We start from the raw sequence: 20,265 nt of genomic DNA, 5'->3' as shown, positions 1-20,265 counted from the left end.
AACATCTTCCCTTGAGCGGGCATTTCTGGGCTTTGGTGGGCGTGGGAGGCTTTTCATCATCACCAAGAACCCTTTCATCCTCAACTCCTTCATGACAGGCATATTTACCTACATGATAGTTCAGAAAGATTCCCAAGGCAGACTGACAAGGGTTCAGTTGCCTAAACAAGGGTTTCTAGCACCATTTTAGGTGCCAGACTCCCAGCTGCTGTAACAGAAGGCTGTGCATCTCTGTGTCCTGGCTCATCTGTGCCAGCACATATGGACGTGTCTCATCACTGGGGACAGCTGAAGGGGCCCAAGACCCCGATAACCGGGTCTAGCCTGCTCCTTCCACATCCTTCACAGCTCAGGGAGGCAGCATTCATAATCTACCACTACTCCCTGAAGCATTTCCTTTGTGTGTAAAATATCCCGTGTGTACTAAACGTGAGGCTTGGAAATGCCTTCTAGCAGCCCCAAACCTGTCACCCAGGTAACTTGTCATAAAATATAGTCAAATAAATATTGATACTGAAGACAGATCAAAATTTGTGACCTAAGTATTTCTGGGGAAAAAAAGCCATTTGAAATACATAAACATTTGAATCCTAAAGCACATGAGTATGAAAATATGATGGGAAGGGGAAGTATGAGGCAGCAAGCTTTGGTGAATATTTCCCTGCATTGCAAGTCTCTGATGCGGAGGCAGGCCTCTCCAGCAAACAAGCTGTCAAGCAGGCTTCAGTCACTCAGCTCCATAAAGAGAGGAAAATTCTGGATTGAGCTAGCTGCAAAGGCTGTCTCTGAGCATATACACCCCTTGCTGTGCTATCCATCAGTCAGACTGGAATTTTCTAATGTGATCAATCATGGCTTCATTTCAGGTGCTTTTCTGAGATGCTTCAAAACTCAATTCCCCCACAGACCCTTAAAATAAGGCTTCATGAAAAGTAAATAGGATCTTCTTGAGGTCTCCAGCCAGACATCGAAAGGACAGGCATGAACAATCACCAAACCATTTTTACAGCCTCACCTGAAATCCTCCTCTAGACTCTCACAGATGCATTTAGTGCTTCTGGCAAGGGAAAAATGCAAACCAAACCACAGGATATTGTCTAGGAAGCACAGGCTACCAGTGAGTCAGATTTGCTCTCACTGCTTTAGTGTCATTTCTGCATTTGTGGCTGATAAGTCTGATAGATTCATCCACATAAACCCCCAAACTATTTCATCTCATCCGTAAACAATTTTGAAGCAATTGGGAGCACAGATAAAAGGAAGCTGTCCCTCACACCACACATTGTCTTTCAAGCATTAACAAGGAAATTCAAATTTATGTCAAGTATTCATACAAAAAGAAGTAGACTCCTTACAGCCTTAACAAATAAAACAAGAAAAACAGAGGAACTTTTATCATAAATTGTTAGGACTACTGCAAAGCATTAAGTTTATGCTACTACCATTTCTGAACTCTTCATTTCCCTTTCACCCAGCCCTTTATTTACCTTGAATCCCCAAAGGACTAATATTGCCTCTCAATGCTGGCACATGATGGTACCGGTGTGGCCTTGAACTCCTGTACATCCAGTGGTACCTGCCAATTTCCATTTCTGGTCTGGTGATCACTGCCAATTTTAGGTGGTAAAAAGTCAGTGTCACCAGCAAGTCTTAGTTCAGTACTTTCAGTCATTTAACTTTAAAAACAAGAGCCCAGAAAAACACACGGTAGTTTCAGAATTGAAACAACATAACCTTACAGACTAAGGGAAGAGATTAGGAGGGATGATCAAGAGGGAAATGCTCACACAGGTGTTAAGAAAGGTTGAATAGCTGAAAATCTACCTAGGATTTGAGTTAAAACACATAAGGAAGGGCCCTCTATTCCTTACCCCCACCCACTCTCATGTATCCCTCTCTTTGTCCATGACAAAAAGCTCTGCTCCAGCAGAAAAGGAAGGTAAAGTCATGGAAAATCACATTACCTGTTTTTTAAAAATACTCTAATGCTGTCAAAGAAAAAGGTTATGGCTTCATGTCAAGGTAGGGCAAACACAGAGGTTTGCACTGATACTATCTTACATTAAAAAAATAAAAGGTTTTTTTTTAGGTTTTATTTCACCTAGGCTCTGCTCACATCCAAAAATGTGGACCAAGTGTGTTGAAAATTATTTGTTCCAGGTTCAAGAGCAGTCCTGCTTCTCCTTGTCTTTTCAGAGGAAGCCCAGCAACAAGACCCACATGCAGTAACTCACCTCACCCACTCACACACTCACGGCACACTCACTGGCACTGGGTTTCTGTGCCCCTGAGGAGGCAGGAAACAGCACCAAACCACTTCTGAGCCTACATGTCCCCATTGCTACCACTGTGGCCTTGTCAAAGCTCTTAGGGTGACACTGACAGACCTTTATTCAAAATGCACCAGAGTCCCCCTCTGCAGGGGCTAAATGAGAGAAAGTAACCATTATTTCTGGCTGAAGCAAATCCAATTCAGCAGCGTTTGGGCACGTGGAGAACCTGAAGGCTGTCATCTACTGTAGACTAGATTACAGACAAATTTCAAGGGGCAGGAGAAGTAGAAATGCCATAAATTTCAAGCCTATGAGAGGCTCAGAAGGTCCTGGACCCAGTCCCTCTCATATGGTTTGGCTGCTTGTGCTGTGAGGAGTTTGGCACAGCCACATTTGCATATGTCAAGAAGAGAAAAAAATCTCGGCCTTGAATCCAAATGCTGGATCTAGAGATAAAAACCAAGAATTTGTTGGTCTTCTTTATCAGCAAACAAATTCCAATACTAAGAGTCTTTTGGGTTTTCTACATAAATTTAGCATCAATAGCTCTCTAAAGGATACTTTATGGCTTGGTAATTTTCTCCTCTCTGCATCTAACACACAAACCAGCAAGCAGGTATCAGTAAATCTTCCACAGAAGACATTATTCTGTATTGTGTGGCTCATTCTTCCTCTTAGGAAAGACAAGTTTCACATCTTATGAGCATAACAAAATTCAAAATGTGTTGAAAGTACTGTTCCAAAATGACTGCACACTCTCAGGATGATATCATCTCCTTCTGCTCAGAGAGGAACAATCCTGCTTGGGAGATCACAAAGAAAGCCATAAAAATGGAATTGGACACAAAATGGAAAACAAAATTCTTCGCTAGTACATCATACCTCTTCTCCTTCTCTGCCTCCCCAATGTCTGCCCCCTGCCTTTTTGAGGCTACTTACTGGACACTGGTAACACATTCAGATTTTTTTTTTAATTAAGATTAAAAATAACCAGCTGCAAAGACTTCCAAAAAGAAAAGAATTATTCATTTGTACTGCAGCAGCATCTAAGCCAAACCTTCCACATCAAGATGATTTTATCCTACTAGCTTGAACCCACAGTTTGAGATTTCTCCTGCAGTGGCCACAAAAAGCACTTGTTCAGAGCAGCAGAGCAGGCAGCTCCTTTTCTCCCTTAGCCTGGGGGAATGCTGGTGAAGTCACCTGTCTGCTGTACAAACATCAAACCCTGAAACACAGAGACATCATGTAAACTTTGTAGCATCATTTCTGTAAGCGAAAATATTCTAGGCAGTTGGTTTCTTTAATTAGCAATTTCTGGTTTTGCAGTAACAGGGCTCCTTTCATTAGCTGGCAGTTCAAACACCATAAGGAATCTCAGTTTTTCCACTGAGCACTGGCTCAAGGGAAAGAGCCACTCAGCAATGGCTGTTTGGTAGCCCTTAGTACATGCCTGACACGACCTTTGAAGCTGAAGAGCATCTTGGGTGACTCTGCTGGGACCCACCCAGGTCCACTCATGTAAAATCCATACCAGGTCAAAAGCTCCTCAGGCTTCAGTGGCTTAACAACTACTACACACAGTCCATATTCATTGGAATTTAACTCTGTACCCTAAGTAACTGGGAAAGGAAACAGGCTTAATGGCATCTTTACCTTTTGCTTTTTGAGTAACTAACTGCACTAATTGTATTCCCTGGTCTAGGTTACAATATCCCCCCACCCACAGCCAAGCTCGAGGCCTCCTGTCAGAATCAGGTTGTCCTCAGTCCTGCACAGCTACAGAACTGACAATGCTTCCATGTCACACCACGCAGGCACACGGATGGAGACTGTGGTGTTCAATATTCATTGGGATGAATCATCCTGCATGCCTGTAATCAAACTCACAGTGCTCAACATCCTCATGCTTGCTGCCTTTATCTTTTGGGTTTAGAGGAAACACAGTTTTAATATTCATCTGTCTCAGCGGATGAAGCAGTCCATGGGAGCAAAGAAAGAGTGCTGTTTGGTCATTGATGGTCTGGTGATGAACAATGGACAAGGAGCAAGGCTGGGCAGAAAATGGGGAAGGGTCAGAGTAACTGAAGGAGGTCTTCCCCCCCTCTTTGCCCCCTTTGCTCCTGCTGCAAAATCCATTGTGCACACACAACCCAGTGCCATCTGGGTTTCCCCCACCCCCGTTACCATATCCCATGGCACATATGTCTAGGTTTTCTGCTTTCATGAGGTTGTTCAGACCAGTATGAGTACATGCTCTGAGTATTTTTCAACCCCCTCCTATTTAGAAACCAAATCCTATTCATTAAAACCTAAATCACTAAGCCTGCCAAATTATTATCCCCAGAATATCGTGTGTCCCAGATTCTCCCAGGGCTGGACCTCTCTTCCTACAGTCATATTCTTCAGGGACTTATGCTTACAGCAGTTATTGTTGTCAGTGGATCTGAAACACCAATCAACTGCTTAAAATGGGGGGAAATATGCAGCATACTAAATATCTTTGAATGGCTTGACAGCTCTGATACCACTGTGTGAGCCTTACATTAGGTGGGTACCCTGGAAATTTTGGTTCATGATCATAACACATATTTTTAAAAAATACTTTTTTTTTTCCAATTTGTTGGAATGAAAAATACATCTGTGATGCATCAAAATGTCATAAGCTCACTATGTAAAAATAACTTTACTAAAAGTGAAATAAACTGCACGACAATCCATTCCTTTCTCACATTGCACTTTACAGCTTCATTTAAACACAACTGTACAACTGTGTGCAATAGTGTAAGACAAGCAAAGTATTTTCTTTCCATTTTTGGACTAGTATATACTTGTGTATTTAGAGCTTAAAAGCTGAAATATGGCTCCATATACTATAAAAATAATAGAGCTCACAGCTATTAGTAACCACAAGGTCTTCTTTTATCAAGAGAACATAAGCAGGGAAGAGCCAATTAAAAGGGACCTTTGGTACAGCTGCTCAAACTGGTCTTCATTATTCCTCAGCAGAGCATAGGCAATTTGAACATCATATGTATTCACATAAGGAACCTAAACCCTAGTACCAGGGCTTTCTTCCATCCCATGTGTAATTGGTGAATTCACCATGGTCATCCACAGTTGGGGTTTATATTCTTTTTTTTCTTCTTTTTATTTTTTTTTTTTATTTTATTTTGCAACTTGGTGGTATTTCTCACAGTTAAATGAAAAGGGAAACTTCTTGTCTCTGTTAATGTGTATCAGGATCTATATCCTTCACTGCTGATGCAAAACGGCATTTCGTTTTTCTTATTTATTCCACCTCAGTAAATCTGCCTGCCCAGTCCTCGCATTCTGATTTAATTTAATGCCTGCAAGATAAACCCTGTCATTTGTAATAATTTGTAAACCTTCATCTTTAAAATGCATCCAATCTGTCCTGCAGCCCTGCAAAGTATCTGTTAAACATTTTGCTTCAGCTTTCATGGTGTTTTCCTCTGATAAGGGCTGCTGATACACAGCATAAAGCTGACTTATTTCTTATCTCCATCAACATGAGGGTTGTTCCCATTCCAATTAAAAAAACTGGGACAGCAGCCACTCATCTGGGTGCAGAGAAACAAATGTCAGATAAACACTGAATCCATCAGCTGGGTAGTATTGCTGCCTGAATCAGGCAGGGGATTCATGAAAATTATTAAAAGATAGCATGGTTTAGGTCTCTACGGTTTAGGAAATTTAAAAAGTCTAAATAATCTTCAACAATTTTCATTTATCAATCTGTAACTATTCATAAAGCACATTAGCTTGTGCAAATTGTCTCAGCTACACTGCAGTCCAAAAGAGCTGGCTGTTCACATTTGCCACAGAGATGGGAAACACAACCCAATACCTGTGTGGCACCAGTGCTCACATACGATTGCTTTGGGTGCTCAAACTGAAAAGAGACCTCACTGCTCATGCCAAGGGCTCCAGCAGCAGTGCTCTCCAGGGTTCTCCCAATATTGGGAGACCTGTACACAGACAGCACATAGTCCTAGCCCAACTTCCTCCAAGTATTTATTCCACAAAATTGCAACACATCATCAAAGAGGTCCTTGCATTGGAAACACACCCCAGAAACAGGCAATTTAAAATTCTGGCTAAGGGAAAATACTTCTTAGCTTAAAAACATGATTTACTATTAGATAAATGCAGATACTTTCCCAGAACCTGGCAGTGAAAAGCATACTGACTGTGAACTTGAGTACTCAAAGCAGAATGCTCATGATCTTCCCTTGCTCAGTCTTAGCAAGAGCAGCATCTCCCAAACCCCTTCAGATGTTGGTTTATCTGCTTAGGCTTTGCAATTAATTTCTAGAAGGAAGAGTTAAAAGACCCTGTGATAGGACTTCAGCTGCTTCAAGCTGTGGCAGTTGCCTTGAAATAACTGGATCTAGGGCATCTCATAAAGGATGGCCATTACCAAGTCCAGGTGGGATCGAAGAGGAAGAAAATGTTGCAAGGCTGGTAAGCATGTGAGCCATAACAAGTAAGAGATGTGGTCCAGAGAGTAAATGAAATCTTCTGTTCTGTACCCCAAAATAAAGCAGCAGCATTTTCCTGCGAGTTTCTTTACACAGAGAAAAAGCCCATTTTCCTCCACAGAAGCTGCTGGTGAAAGAGCCCTATTGAAAAATTCTGACATTTGAGAGGTACGTGATGCCTGCTGAGCCCATCTGAAAACCCAACTGGACTCGACAGATTTAGCACTTTGGAAAAACTGACCCTCAAAACCAAATACGTCTTCTCCATGATCACTTCACAGCAGTAACTTTGCAGGGGATCTGGTGTATTTGTTTTGCTATAGAAATTAGGAGTAGGACTTTCAGCTTTCTGCATTTTAATTTGCTGTGAAGCATATTGAGAATTTAAGTGAAGAGAAATACAGAGCATACTGTGAGAGACCGTATGCTACTTTCAGGAATCAGAGAATCAGCAGGAACAAAGCCTACAAGTGTTACATACATATACTTATGTAACACATCCAAAGTATAAAATTATCATAGAAAAAAATAAGAAATTGTGGTAACATTGGGATAGGAGGCTCCCTGCTTGCATTTGATGAAAGCAACAGATCAACCTCCTTGACTTGGAAGCAGATTTACTGTTCTACATGTTGTTCTTTCATCCTTGCCAAAACAAAAGGGAAGCCATAAACTCATCATAAACACACTCAGCAACACATTTTGTTTTGCGCAGCTGCTAATGCATGCGGATAACTTTCTTTAGTGTTCATTGTAACATGAATTCCATTGGTTTAAAAAAGCTCCTCAATCAGAAGAAAGAATTGCTGTAATTTTTGAAGAATGATCTATCAATTCAAGGTGGTTTTATAGTCAATCTATTCAGGGCATTTTGTACATTAATTACTCAAAATCTGCAGTGAGGTGGGTTATTGTCCACATATACTAATGGCTTTCGGAGTTTAATCTCTCATCAGTGGACCTCCTTTTGTGAAATCCCTAGGGGATTATGTAGCACTATGTCTAATCACTTGACAAATTTCATTTACTTGAAACTGAAGCTTGTTTTATATGAAGTCTGTAGCAGGAGTCAGATTCAAAGCAGGAAAACAAAATCTGTTACTGGACACTACTGGGATTTATCATGTTTATATCTGAACTGCTTAACAATCGATGAAAGAATTCTGCTTGGGGAAATGCACTAGTTGTTTATCAGCTGCTTAAGCCTATGAGATACTCAGATGAGATACTCAGATTGCTCATAAACGATACACAACAGGTTAAAAAATGTACTATGGCTCAAGTAAAAAGACAGTGGAAATTTAAATAATTTTGTTGCTGTTGTACCATTCAGTAAAAAAAAAATCAACAAACTGCTATGATCTGTAGAGTAGTCTGCTACACTGAAGAGGAACGGTTATTTGACACAAATTATACAACACAGAAAGATAATATCCCTTGCGAGTTGAATTTATGCTCTGAAGTTCAGCACTCCAGACCAAAGAGAATCAACCTGTAAAGCTGGGATGGATGAAGCCCCTCTCTTTCAGCGCTGCCATCTCCTTACAACAGAACCATTACCATGGAATTGTTCTCTCCATTAAGCAGCAATTCTCAGTGATCAACACATCCTGAAATCTAATGTTGCAAAACTCACTGCATTGTTCTCCCTCATCATAGTGCAGGCAGATAGCTACCAAAGTAAAATTTGCCAGATGACACCATAGAAAAGGAATTTTAAAAATAAGAGTAGCATTTGGCATGGAACTCACTACACGAAGGTTGTGTGACATTATAATCTATTATATGTTGCTATAACCTAGGTCTCCCACACTGCATTGCAAAGCCTTGCTACACGGCTAGTCTCGATGAAAACACCAGATCACGGCTCCGAAAACAACATGCAAACACACAGGCACACGCTACCTCTGTAAACCAAATTTACCAAAATCTGTCAAAGACGCAGCAATAACGAGACTTCTTTTGCAAGCATCATTTCGGGTAGGGTTAGGACAGATTCAGAGCAAATACAGACGCAGACAGAAAGGTTGATGCTCTATTAATTTGTTGTCAAGCCATGCAGGAAAGGACGGCTGAAAGCCCGAAGACGCAGTGATGATTGTTTAAGAGCTATTTGAAAAAGTGACAAAACTGGCCTAAACCTCTTTAAGCCCCCTGAATGAAAAGATTTAAACAGGCTATTGTTAGACCCCTGGGTACCTTTTTTCTCTTGGCTTTGTTCTGCATTTTCCTCCGCTGCAGTTTCCATGGCTGGCTTCATACCATCCACCAAAAATGCCGCCCCCCCTCCCCCCCCAGCAAGCACTTTTTCTCTTCGCCTCCTTTCTCACTCCCTTCCGTCTCCTATTTACAGCGGCGGTGATTGAGCGGCTCTGTTCTCCCCTACAGTAGATTACAGTCCTTTCCAAAATGCCAGAAAAGTCTTGTCAGCTTCAATTTCGCTCCGCTGACTGGTCCACGAGGAGCTGTGCCAGCTCGCTCAGCTATACGTCACCAGGGTCCCCAGCTATAAAATAGCCATCCTGTGCCTCGCCGTGCCATACCGCGGGGACAGCACCGCCCGATCGCGCCCCCTTCCTCCTGCCCTCCGCTCTGCCCCGCTTTCCCGTCTCCCAACCAGCGTTAATCAATTCTCCGGGCGGTGAATGGCTCGGTGACACCGGGAGGGGAGATGCGAGGCAGAAAGAAAGGAGCCCCCGGCCGCGGTGAGGTGAGCCCCCCGGCCGCCGTCTCCAAGGGGAGTGCACGCCGGCACACAATCACACGGCTCCCTTTCCCATGGGACCTTGTTATTATGCTTTGCATTTTGATTTATTCCACATGCCCTCTGCTCTTTCAAGGGGTGGGGGGGTGATGGGTCTGCTCTCTCTGTTTGCTTTCTTTGCTGAGAGATCCGCTCACCCACGGTAAAAGACTGTGCGAGAGAAGCATAAAAGCAAAAGCGGGCATATATATGTATGTACATGGAAAATTTTCTTTGTTTGACTCGTGAGCACAATGGGGGGGAAAAAAGAAGAAAAAATATCCAAGCAAGGAGACAGGAAGCTAGTTCAAGTGAGCTAAAATGCACGTGCAACACTCTAAAGGATAAAATGTTTAAGAAAACACAAATTGGGCTTTAAAAGGAGGTCTGCCACTAGAGACCTAAAGCCATGCTTGGGAGTGAGCACAGAGTTGCTGTTCAGCACGTTTGATCACTCCCCAAATCCAGACAGACTGCAAAATGATCAAATAAGCTGCACTTGGGAGCAACAAACTCAAACATGCCAGCATTGCACTGCATGAGGTCACTTTAGGTGTCCCCAGCCCACTCTTGTGCTGGGGAGCCACAGAGCAGGGCGACACCACACAGGGGTATTGTTTCCCTCCCAAAACCCAGGACAACTGACACATTTAAAGCTGCACTGGGGCTAATTAACCTTGCCTGTCACTTTGCTTGTCTCAATGCCTTACAGTGCAACGCACGGCACAGGGCACAAGTGCCCCAAGGCACCCTTTGTGAGTGTAGGATGGTGGAGCAAGTGTGGAGTAATGGCCTTTGTGGTCCAGCCATTGCAGCCAGTTCTGCAGCCTGCAAAGACTCACAGCAGATTCAGCAAATGCTGAGAATGTCAAAACCTACACCCTGCATGTTCCCTATAACAAATTCAAACAGGAGAGTGGGAAGAGGGAAGCAGTCCAAAGATTTGTAGATGCAATTTAGTCTCTTCTAGTTGAAGATACTACAACCCACAATTTTGCTGTGCATTTTTATTTCTAGATGTCAAGTGAAAAGCACAAAAGCCCTCAGACCCAACCATTAGAGAAGGTTCTCATCTCTTTCAAGAAATAGTGCACAAACCCTCCTCTCTCACCACAACCAACACGGCTGTTACTTTGCTTTGGGCATTACTGCTCAGAGTTCAGGCTTCAGCACAGCTGCCAGGAGGTCTTGGTCATATCCTAAGGTTTTGTATCACAGCATAAATCTTGATGCCCAGCATTTGCCTAAAATGCTTCCTTGGAGTCCAGGAAGTCTGCTGTTGAAGCTCCCACTTCAGCAGACCTCTGTGTAAGCAGGATGATGGCAGTAATTTGTAGATGGCATGCAGTATCCTCAGCAGCCAATGTGGGACAAGGAGGTTGGGTTCCTGAAAGTAATCAAATCAGTAGGCACAGTAGAGACCTCAACCCAGGTGGCAAGGCATACTTCCCCCACCTTCCTCTCCAGTGCCAAGACAGCAGTCCACACACAGACTGAAATCCCTCCCCAGCAAGACCATGCACTGCAAACACACTCCCTGAAACAATCAGCCAAAAGGTGAAAGCATGGCTGATGTGTTTGCTGTATTCTTTTAACCATTACTAAAAGTTGTTGGTATAAGGATTACACGAAAAGGTTCTACGAAGAGTGGGGCTTTTCCCCATTTAACATCAGTAAGACTGAAACTCTATACCAAATACACTCTCCTTGCTGAAAGTCACATAAATTTTAGTAATTGGTCAAAGCACTTGATTGCTTCTGACATAAAATTCTCTTTTTGGAACGCCTCATTGTGCAGTTGGTACTTCTGTCACAGTCTAGATCTCTCTTTCTTAATGATCTTTGCTTTTTAGACTGAAAGGTCTAAAACTTTAAAAGGCTGAAACCCCCCTTCAGACTATCCTAAGTTACAAAAGGCCTGTTCATAACCTAATTGAAGTGGTGCAGTATCAATGCACTTATCAGTATAAACACACAGAAAATACAAACATAATCTGGAATTTCCTTTATTTAAACAGAAAACACATTAGACATAACCTGTGGTTACAGACTGTCCCTGCAGGAAGCCCATGACTGTAACCCTCCCCTCTTTACCAGTGAGATCTACTCGTTCAAACAGCTGCACACTTTCCTACTGGTGAGCAGAATTTTAGGCAGGCTCAGGACTTCAGAGTTTGTGATGTTTCAGAAACTCAAAACTAACAGGCTGGGAGACTATTTCCTCAACTGTTTCCCCAGAATAACCCCTTCCCCAAACAGGCAATGAAAAATCCGTGCACAATACCAGAATCACGTTCACAAGAACCTGAACTGAGCACTTCAAAAATCATCAAGCCCAACTATTCAAAAGCATTAATACTACCAAGTAAATAATCCTCTAAAAGCTCCAAGTGATATATGAGTGTAAAATTCTCTCCCCTCCCTTGTTGCTATTTTCTGGATTGCTCCAATGTATGACAGGTTTTAAGCACTTATCATCCTAAGTAATTTCTAGATTTTCAAACTTTTACACCATCATTGATAAATACAGCAAATAAAACAAACTATACTATTTCCTCCAGTGCTAACATGGGTGCTGATCTTGTGCTTCAAGCATTAATCTCAGCCAGCAAGTTGTCTCATTCAATGTTCCCTCCCTTAAACAGATACATCCTTGTCATAACATGTGATGAGACTGGGAGACATCAAGTTTATGCCTATGACAACACAGCACAAGATTAAGCCACAAAGGGAAAAAATCTTTAAAACCCAAAACTTTTAAGACTGATATTCAGTAAAAACCTGCTTGTACAGACCAAGCTGATTTAGATAACCAGCAACAGGGCAGGCAGCTAGTTACATTTGAGAAGTTCAGCCCAGCATTTTGTTTTTGCAGAACAAGATAAAAGTGAAAATGAGGAGAGGGGCTGAGCAGCAAGGGTTTCTGCTGCTAAAGCACAGCTCTGAGCCTACTGCCAAACCTCAGGATGAATAGCAGTGGACGAAAGTATGTGAAGGCACTGCAGACCAAGTCACATTTACTGCAAAACTGTTTTAAAAAAAGACTTAAATCTATTTTATCTAGGTATTAAAAAAAACCCCAAACCACACATTTAATCTTTTTGCTCAGTCAATTAAAATAGCACAATTGCAGAAGTTAAAAAATGCATTAGAATCCCTATTCTGTTCATGTGCCAGTTTCTTTTGAACATCTATCTTTAATGTCACTGAATCTAGTTTACATTCCTGCAGACTGAGAAGCTCTACCATAAGCTACAGCAAATTCTTCACAAGCTTTCAGGAGATGAATACACACTTGCCATTTCTACAAAGGCTTCACAGAGCTGTAATAAAGAGTGTTCTCACATAGCTGAAGAGCAATTTGAGATTATCTATGAGATCCAAGACTCAGAAGTTAAAATACAGAGACTGTCCTTCAAACAAGACTGACACATAGTCCAAACAACTAATTTTAAAGATGACTTGTAGAATACTTTTTTTTAATATTTAAGAGAAAGAACAAATACACGTGAAGCCACTTGGTGCAATGTAATTGCTCAGGTTCAGCTTTAAACCAGTTACCAAAGACTTGCTTATAAAACCCAATCCAAATGCTTATGCAAAAGCAGGCAAACTTTCCATGCGGATAAAATCAAAGCATGACAAGTTTTCAGTTGTGCAGCAGTCATAGATCTTGCAAGTACCTTACAAAAACTTAAAAACTGGGGTTCATTCTTTCAGATATACTAGGTTACTGGGAAAATGGAATACAAATTAGCAAATAACAGTGGAAAAATCTCTGCACTTATACTACAGTATAAAACACAGACATGAGTCTGCACTGCACTTAGGGGTCTCAGTCTCAAATTTCTGTTAGAAAGAGCAAAAATAAAGGCTTAAGCATGGATAGCAGTTATCTCTGCAGCCAAAGAAAATCACTGAGTTAACCAATGGAGCTAAGTCCAGGAGGGTAAGCAAACCTTAACAGCGTGAAGATGCCAGTGCTGTGACTCCCTTAACAAAGCCTCATGAAGATGTCAATGACTGCTGCCAAGCTAAATGCCTGGTGACAAGCAGCAGGCAAAGGAGATGTCACTCACTTGTTGGGGTACGTACAGCTCTCTGTCCAGCCTGCCTGTTTCCAGCTGGACCACTACAGTTACAGCCACGGCTGAGAATCAAAGGTAATAAACAGCCCAGACCCAGAACATACACCAACAGCTAACATTTAGTTGGAACACAAAAGGAAAAAACAAGTCCCTTAGAAAGTGAGCAGATGGTTCTGCATGGCTTTTCCATAGTTAGGTTTCATCAAGTTCTAGTCTCAAAGATAGCTGTAGAGATGTTAAGTCTACCAAAGAAAAAAGCCTGAAGAACTATAATGAAAGTCAAAATGAAAGAAAAAGTTGATGTCTTCTTAAGCAGGTGGGAGCTCCACTTCCACTTATGAAAGGCAGTCAACAGCACAGAAGGAAATAATTTTTAAAAGCGATGGATTTTATTTATCTAATCTAAGGGCCTTGGTAACATTTTCCTGGATTTTAGAAACTTGTATTTAAAAAAGAAAAATCTGGGGAAAATAATTCAAAACTCTTGACAGACAAAATACAGGACTCTCAACCGTCCCAAAGACTTCCAAGGAAAGGCAAAAAAATGAAAGCAAATAGGGTACATTTGAAACTAAGCTGGAATCAATATCACCTCTTGCATCCCTCTCCTGTGAGGCTGCCTGGAGAAGCACCATCCTTTTGGCAAGCCAGAAAAAAATATGGTATCAAACTAGAGCCCATTTAGACTACAGTAGAAAGAACATGGAAATACAGAAAATGAAAGCAAAGACTTCCTAGCATCTCCCCCAGGAGGAACTTTCATTAGGCAAGTGTTCAGAGCTCCAGCTCCAGTGGCTGTCCTCAGCTTCTACTCCAGCTCCACAATTTTATGGCATAGTTTTCACAAGTGCACTGCATGGTGAGTTTCAAATGCTTTAACTTATTACAATGAAGCAGCAAAACAAGCCTTTGAGTTACCCAATCTCCATCAATTTTTCTGTTCATCAGTGGCAAGATCCTCACATATATGACTAGTACATGCAGCCTTCAACAGTGCTTCAAATGCTCCTCCAGAATTTTAAGGGCTACATTTTGACTTTGGCACACATAATCACCTTTGTTTGCTCCCTCTGTCCATCACAATTGAAGGGAAATTCTCAGCTATCACGCCTTTGCCTTGTAGTCCAGCAGGAAAAAAAATATGCTCAAGCCTTTCGTCTTTGTTGAATTCTGCACTTTGAAGACAATCCAACATACTTAGCTTTTGCTGTGAACCCTCTCCTCCAATACTGTTGTCAAAGCTTACTGCCATCTCAGGAAACTAACTGGAGCTTCTGAATACTTGGACATACTGAAATAGCATCCTAGATATTTATGTCACACTTGCCAGCACTCAAGTAGAAGTGCCTCTTGTACTTGTAGAAGAGCTATTTCTGCCAGCAATTTACAAGGCAGCAAAGGTATCATTATAATATACTCCTGTTAATACAGCTGTTCCATCTCAAAACACAAGAGCTTGACACAGGCCTGGCATTGGGAGGCTACCTGTTGATTTCTTTTTTTCTGTCTATAAATAAACATCACTGAGTTCAGCCTTGACACAAACTTAGCCTTTTACTCCACAAAGTCACATTTACTCAGACAATTCTCTGTTAACTTTACATCCAGTTCTGATTTTCAAAATTGCCCTCCCACTCTTCGCATAGACTTCAGCATCCCACCTACAATCTCTCATCTATTCAGTGCTCGTTTTGTTATTCAGTCTTGGCTTCAGTCCAGTCTTTTCACAAAGCATGGAAAAAAGCAGGGAAATAAAAAGAAGTGCAAAAGCCTACAGCTCCCCAAAAAGAAACCAGGGGCACTCATTATAGAAGGGTACCTCACACTGCTGGGGGTACATGGGGAAGGACAAGGATGAAGAATCCTCCTAGAATGTCACAAAGGAGTCCATGCATAAACCACAGATGTAGATATGTGTGTCTATGTACACATGCAGAAAACACGCATGTTTGCATATTCATATGTATATGAAGAAAATGCATACAATTATATATGTACTTTTATTGAACAGTAAACCCTATGAGCACTATTGGAACAGCTGTGGGGAATGCATACTAATTCACAGAGTCATGCAATAGGTATTCAGTTTGATAGTGAATGCACAGCCATCCCAGTGTACAGACTGCTACAGATTCCTGCAGCTCAAGGTTTCAGGGCCAGGAACCAAGTTAGCCAAGATCAGACTGGAGTTTGCAGCACAGCTAAGCACACCTTGGGAGCACTGTTACCATTTTATCTCAGTATCCCAGGCTGGAAAACCAGCACCACCGGCCCCAGGCTCTGCCATACATTGCTCCTAGAGCAGCTCATGGATTGTTGGGCAGTTGTGCAACAACTTTTTGAAAAGCCCACTGAACTCAAAAGTCAAAATGTTGAGATAAAAGAAAGCATCACAATAATGATTGGTATGAGGTACTGAAATTCACTGAGGTTTCAGCACCTTGTAAGTCACGACGACTGTAGCTGTTTCCCCAAGATAGAAAAATCTCATTCTAGTGTAATTCAACTATACTTTGGAAAGATCCTGGACCAGTTCAGTTCTGTCATGCAGTGCTGGACTGCCTGTTGAATTGCAAATGTAGTCTCTGTTCACACATAAGACACAAGTCATGAAATCCTCAGTTAAGACACTAACGAAACAGTCCCCAATTAATCACTGTATTCTTTGCAACAGCAGATATCCTCATTAGGAAAGCAGCAGGACATTAACAAGTCCCACGTTGAGAGTGTCCAATTAACTCATCGACTAAATATGTGCCAAGCAACTTCTCCAGTCTAGCTTTTCCAGTCCCCTCTCTCCAGCTGCAGCGATTGGGATCCCAGTCATGTCGAAAGCAGTGGTTCTTTTGCGCTTTGCAAAGCCTTTGAGAGCGCCGCTGTGAACAGCAAACAACGCCGCTCAAGTGTTCTACAGGTCTTTCTTGAGCCCACAAAAAGCTAAGTGTGCACTCAGGGAGCTAGGCACAATTAAGAAAAAACCTCCACCCCTCTACCTTTGTAAACAAGGAATGACTTAACCTGCTAACAACGAGTGTGGTTGGAGCTCCGTCTGGATCATGTCACGCCTCAATTTCTGCCGAACCTCAGCAGTGGGTGATCCTGCATACAAAGTGAGCTCGGAGACAAAAGTGCTATAGGGTGAGTTAAGGACAAAGTAACAGCTTTCAGCCTGGGTTCCCAGATAGGCTGTCAAGTAAAATCCCTTGCCAGGGCAGGATTATTCCCTAGAGTATATATTTCCAACACTTTGTCTTGTCTAATTTTCTAAGTGTCTCAAGCTTGGAGCCTTTCAATGTTTGATGAGAAGAGCCATTCTGTGGCCCAGCAGGTTTTGAGGCTTGGCACAAAGGAGGGCTTGCACAATGGCCCGGGCCCCACTGCAGCCCGTGCAGAAGGAGCAGGGTCCAGGCCTCTGTTCCTGCTGCCTGAAAACTGCCCAGACTCTCTTTTGAGCAATGCCTAGTTACATCCCCATTTCTGCTTCTTTCCAAACGTGACATTCACTTGTTTTAAACAGCTGAAAGACATAATTTCTGCACTTTGTCATGACTCAGAGTGAAATTCATCCAGCATCACCTTTTCTTTATCTGTTCCTTCCATCATTCCCATCCCATTTTATTTCTACTCTCTGGTTTTCAGCACATTTGTAACCATTTCTCTTGCACTCTCAGCTTCCCAGGTGTAAACACTAAACATATGCTTTGTGTGCTTCCTCTGGAGACACTCACATTAGTTATTGAAAATGCCCTTGGCATTTTTGATTTCTGTAGTACTACAGACACATCTTCCATATATCTCACTACTCCTGATTCCTGAAGTGCAATTATCTGCTCCACCTTTCTGCACCATTTGGAGAGGAAAAGAAAGGAGCTAAGGAACCAGGGAAAGGGAGAAGGGATTTATATATTGAAAAAAAAAAAATCCCTAAAATTAAATCAAGATAAAAGCCCAAGGCAGAAACAACACCCAAGGCTCTAAGGTTTTTTCTGCTGAAGAACAGAAGAAGAACACTATGTAGAAAAAAACTACTATGTCAAGTGTAGATGGATGTGACCAAAGGCATGTCACTCAACATCGGACATTGCAGCTCACAGACTTGCCCACACAAGTTGCAGAAAAAGACCATAGTTTCTCATGCTTAGCCAAAATCACCCAGCCCAAACTGCTTGTTCACAAGTTTATTAGCACAGGGAAGAAACTGACCAGCCACAGCTTTAAGAGTATTTATAAGCACTTACTTCTACCCATGGTCTTAGAAACTAACTGTGTGTTCAAGGGCAATACATATTCTACTGCAGACAGAACATCACCAGATTGCAAACACAATCAAAAGCCCATTTTCCTAGTTTAATTTGCCATTAGTACACTGCAGGTTTATAGAACCAAACAAGCTATAACTGATTTTTCACTGCCACTTCAAACTGTTTCCAAGCAAATATCATAGCAACATTATCAGGTCGTCAATTTCACTAAAGCCCAAATTCTCTACAATAAAACAACACACACGTGTTTAAAGGAAGACAGAAAATGTATTCCTGAGTAAACTGAGCATCTCCCTAGTTCTGGACCAACAGAGTCCTGGGACAAACCCCATCATTTAAAGACCTTTTCACAACTTTAAGAGAGAAGGGAAAAAATCCCAAACTCTAGGCTTTTATACATATCAGTCAGTATTTAAAGATCTTTAATACATACCGAACACTGATGAATGCATTTATTTCAACCTCAAACAGACATACCAAACGCTGATGAATGCATTTATTTCAACCTCAAACATAACCATATAGATATGGTAACAGACTAAGCAGCTTTTCACTGACTCCCTTCTGCTGCATAACTGAAAAGAAAAAACTCTTGCCAGTTGCAGCATCCCCCATTTCCCGAGCTGAAGGCGTCCCTTTACAGAGGGAGCTCGGCGGCACTGCCCTGCACGCATCAGCAACTTGGAAAAGAACTGATGAAGGCCTTGTCACGAAAAATCTGTTATTTCAGCTTAAAGTGCACTTAAAGTGAACAGAAAGTAGCTGTCCGTGTTACGCAGAGAGTAACCCCGGGTCAGGGGGCTGCGGGATGGGCGCTGGAGCCCGTGCTCGCACACCGCGGACCCTGAGGCCGCCCCAGGCCCGGGCCCTGGCGGGGCAGGCGGCGCCCATGGGAACCCGGCCGGGCCGGGCCTTCACGGGTGAGCGGGCTCGGCAGCCGCATTGAGCGCACAATGCCCGCAGCCGCGCTCCCACAGCAGCGGCCTCCCCTGCTCCCCGCTTTTATCATCCTTCATATCTCAGCGATGACAGGCCTGAAAGGGCTTCTGATGGGAAATGTGCTTTGAATTAGCATATTTCCCCCTGCATACAATGGAGGCATTAAGCTGCCGCGTTTTGCAAGTCCAAACAAAAGCAGCCTAGGCTGTTTTTAGCAGCACTGTTTGAAGTTTTATTCCTCCTCTCCTTCGCCAGTTGCAAGCATATTTAACAAATTTTCACTCTTTCTATAAAGAAGGGAGCACAACCGATAAAATCTTATTATTTGATTGGTTTCAGACTTTAAAAGAGCCTTTCGATACTGCAAAGAGCAACACGGTGTCTGTGCACTGCTAGCACTGAACGGCAGCCCAGGGTCCCCCCCAGAGAGCTGGCCTGGCTGCCCTCAACACTGACACACACCCTGTCATCGAGGATTTCAGAACTCAAACACATTCATGACAATCCATCAGAAAGGGTCCTGTATTCAAAGCTAAATTATACCCCCGTATCCTGGGCACATTTTTTAAAATACCTGTTTTGAAAATGAGAAACTGAAGCATTGTGCTATAAGGAGGAGCAAAAATAAAGCCTCCTGTCCATCCTAGAATTATCCTTTGGTTTAATGGGAGAGCTGAATCTCAGAAGTATCACCTTTATGAAATGGCTTCAATCTAGAAAGTGAATTTCTATTTATCCAGGAAAAGAGGGCAAGAGGAAGGAGATGGAAATGAGTTCAACACTGAAGAGGAGGAAAAAGCACTGCTGCATCAAACCATCTTTGGTCAACAGCTGCCAGGAGAATAAATCTACCTCAGCTCAGTGTGTTTGTCTGTAATTGCTCATTAACACAGTTGGACCATTAGGAAGCCAGTTTGTGGTTTTCTTGGTAAAGAGGCATGTCTGCCTTCCTCCTACATTAAACAGAATTTCCTCTGTGAGGAAGACATAAGATTACAAAGTCAAAATGCTTCTTAGAGGAAGGGTTTGTGGTTTGGGTTTGGTTTTTCTTCTTTTTCTTCTTCTTCTTCATTTCCCTCTCCCAAAATTTCCACAGTATTTATGTAATCTTCTATATGTGGCACAGCTAAGAAGAAAAATCACACTCCTTAACAACATGAGATTACAGCAGAAAAGCAGAATGCCAATGAGATCCTAGGCAGGCAGCTTGCAAGTGAGGTGGATATAAAAACTCTTCAGAAAAAAGCCTGGGTTGCAGCCTGCAGAAGGAGTCTTGTAGGAGAAATGTCTGCTTTGTTCAGATTCTTTTGTTCTGTTTCAGGAAACTTTCCTGAGGATGAGCATCCATCTCTCCTCCTTGATTTCTTCTGCAGGAAAGCTCAAGATACTCAACAGTGTCTGCTGTGCACAAGCACTTTGCTCTCAACCATCTCCAGCCATGTGCCAAGCGCCCAC

The 20,265-nt window shown here is 42.4% G+C and overlaps 1 protein-coding gene across 8 annotated transcripts in view; it reads right to left on the bottom strand.

The window, feature by feature from the left end:
• GPM6B (glycoprotein M6B) overlaps nucleotides 1-20,265 on the bottom strand; it is a 106,846-nt gene that overhangs the window by 23,160 nt on the left and 63,421 nt on the right. The window contains exons 1-2 of one of the 8 annotated variants that reach the window (XM_063183292.1): nucleotides 8,978-9,267; nucleotides 1,488-1,607 (exon numbers count right to left, since the gene is read on the bottom strand). The exons of 3 other annotated variants lie outside the window; for them this stretch is intronic. In XM_063183292.1, coding sequence (XP_063039362.1) covers nucleotides 1,488-1,607; nucleotides 8,978-9,038 — 181 coding nt within the window. In that variant the 5' untranslated portion in view covers nucleotides 9,039-9,267. Of the gene's footprint in view, nucleotides 1-1,487; nucleotides 1,608-8,977; nucleotides 9,268-20,265 lie in introns of those variants that run through there. 4 more of the 8 variants (XM_063183300.1, XM_063183295.1, XM_063183312.1 and 1 more) reach the window with 4 other exon arrangements.

Source organism: Melospiza melodia, chromosome 2 (assembly GCF_035770615.1).
Source record: "Melospiza melodia melodia isolate bMelMel2 chromosome 2, bMelMel2.pri, whole genome shotgun sequence".
Lineage (NCBI taxonomy): Eukaryota > Metazoa > Chordata > Aves > Passeriformes > Passerellidae > Melospiza > Melospiza melodia.
The sequence above is the reverse complement of the archived record's forward strand: the minus strand, read 5'-3'. Positions and strand labels throughout refer to the sequence as shown.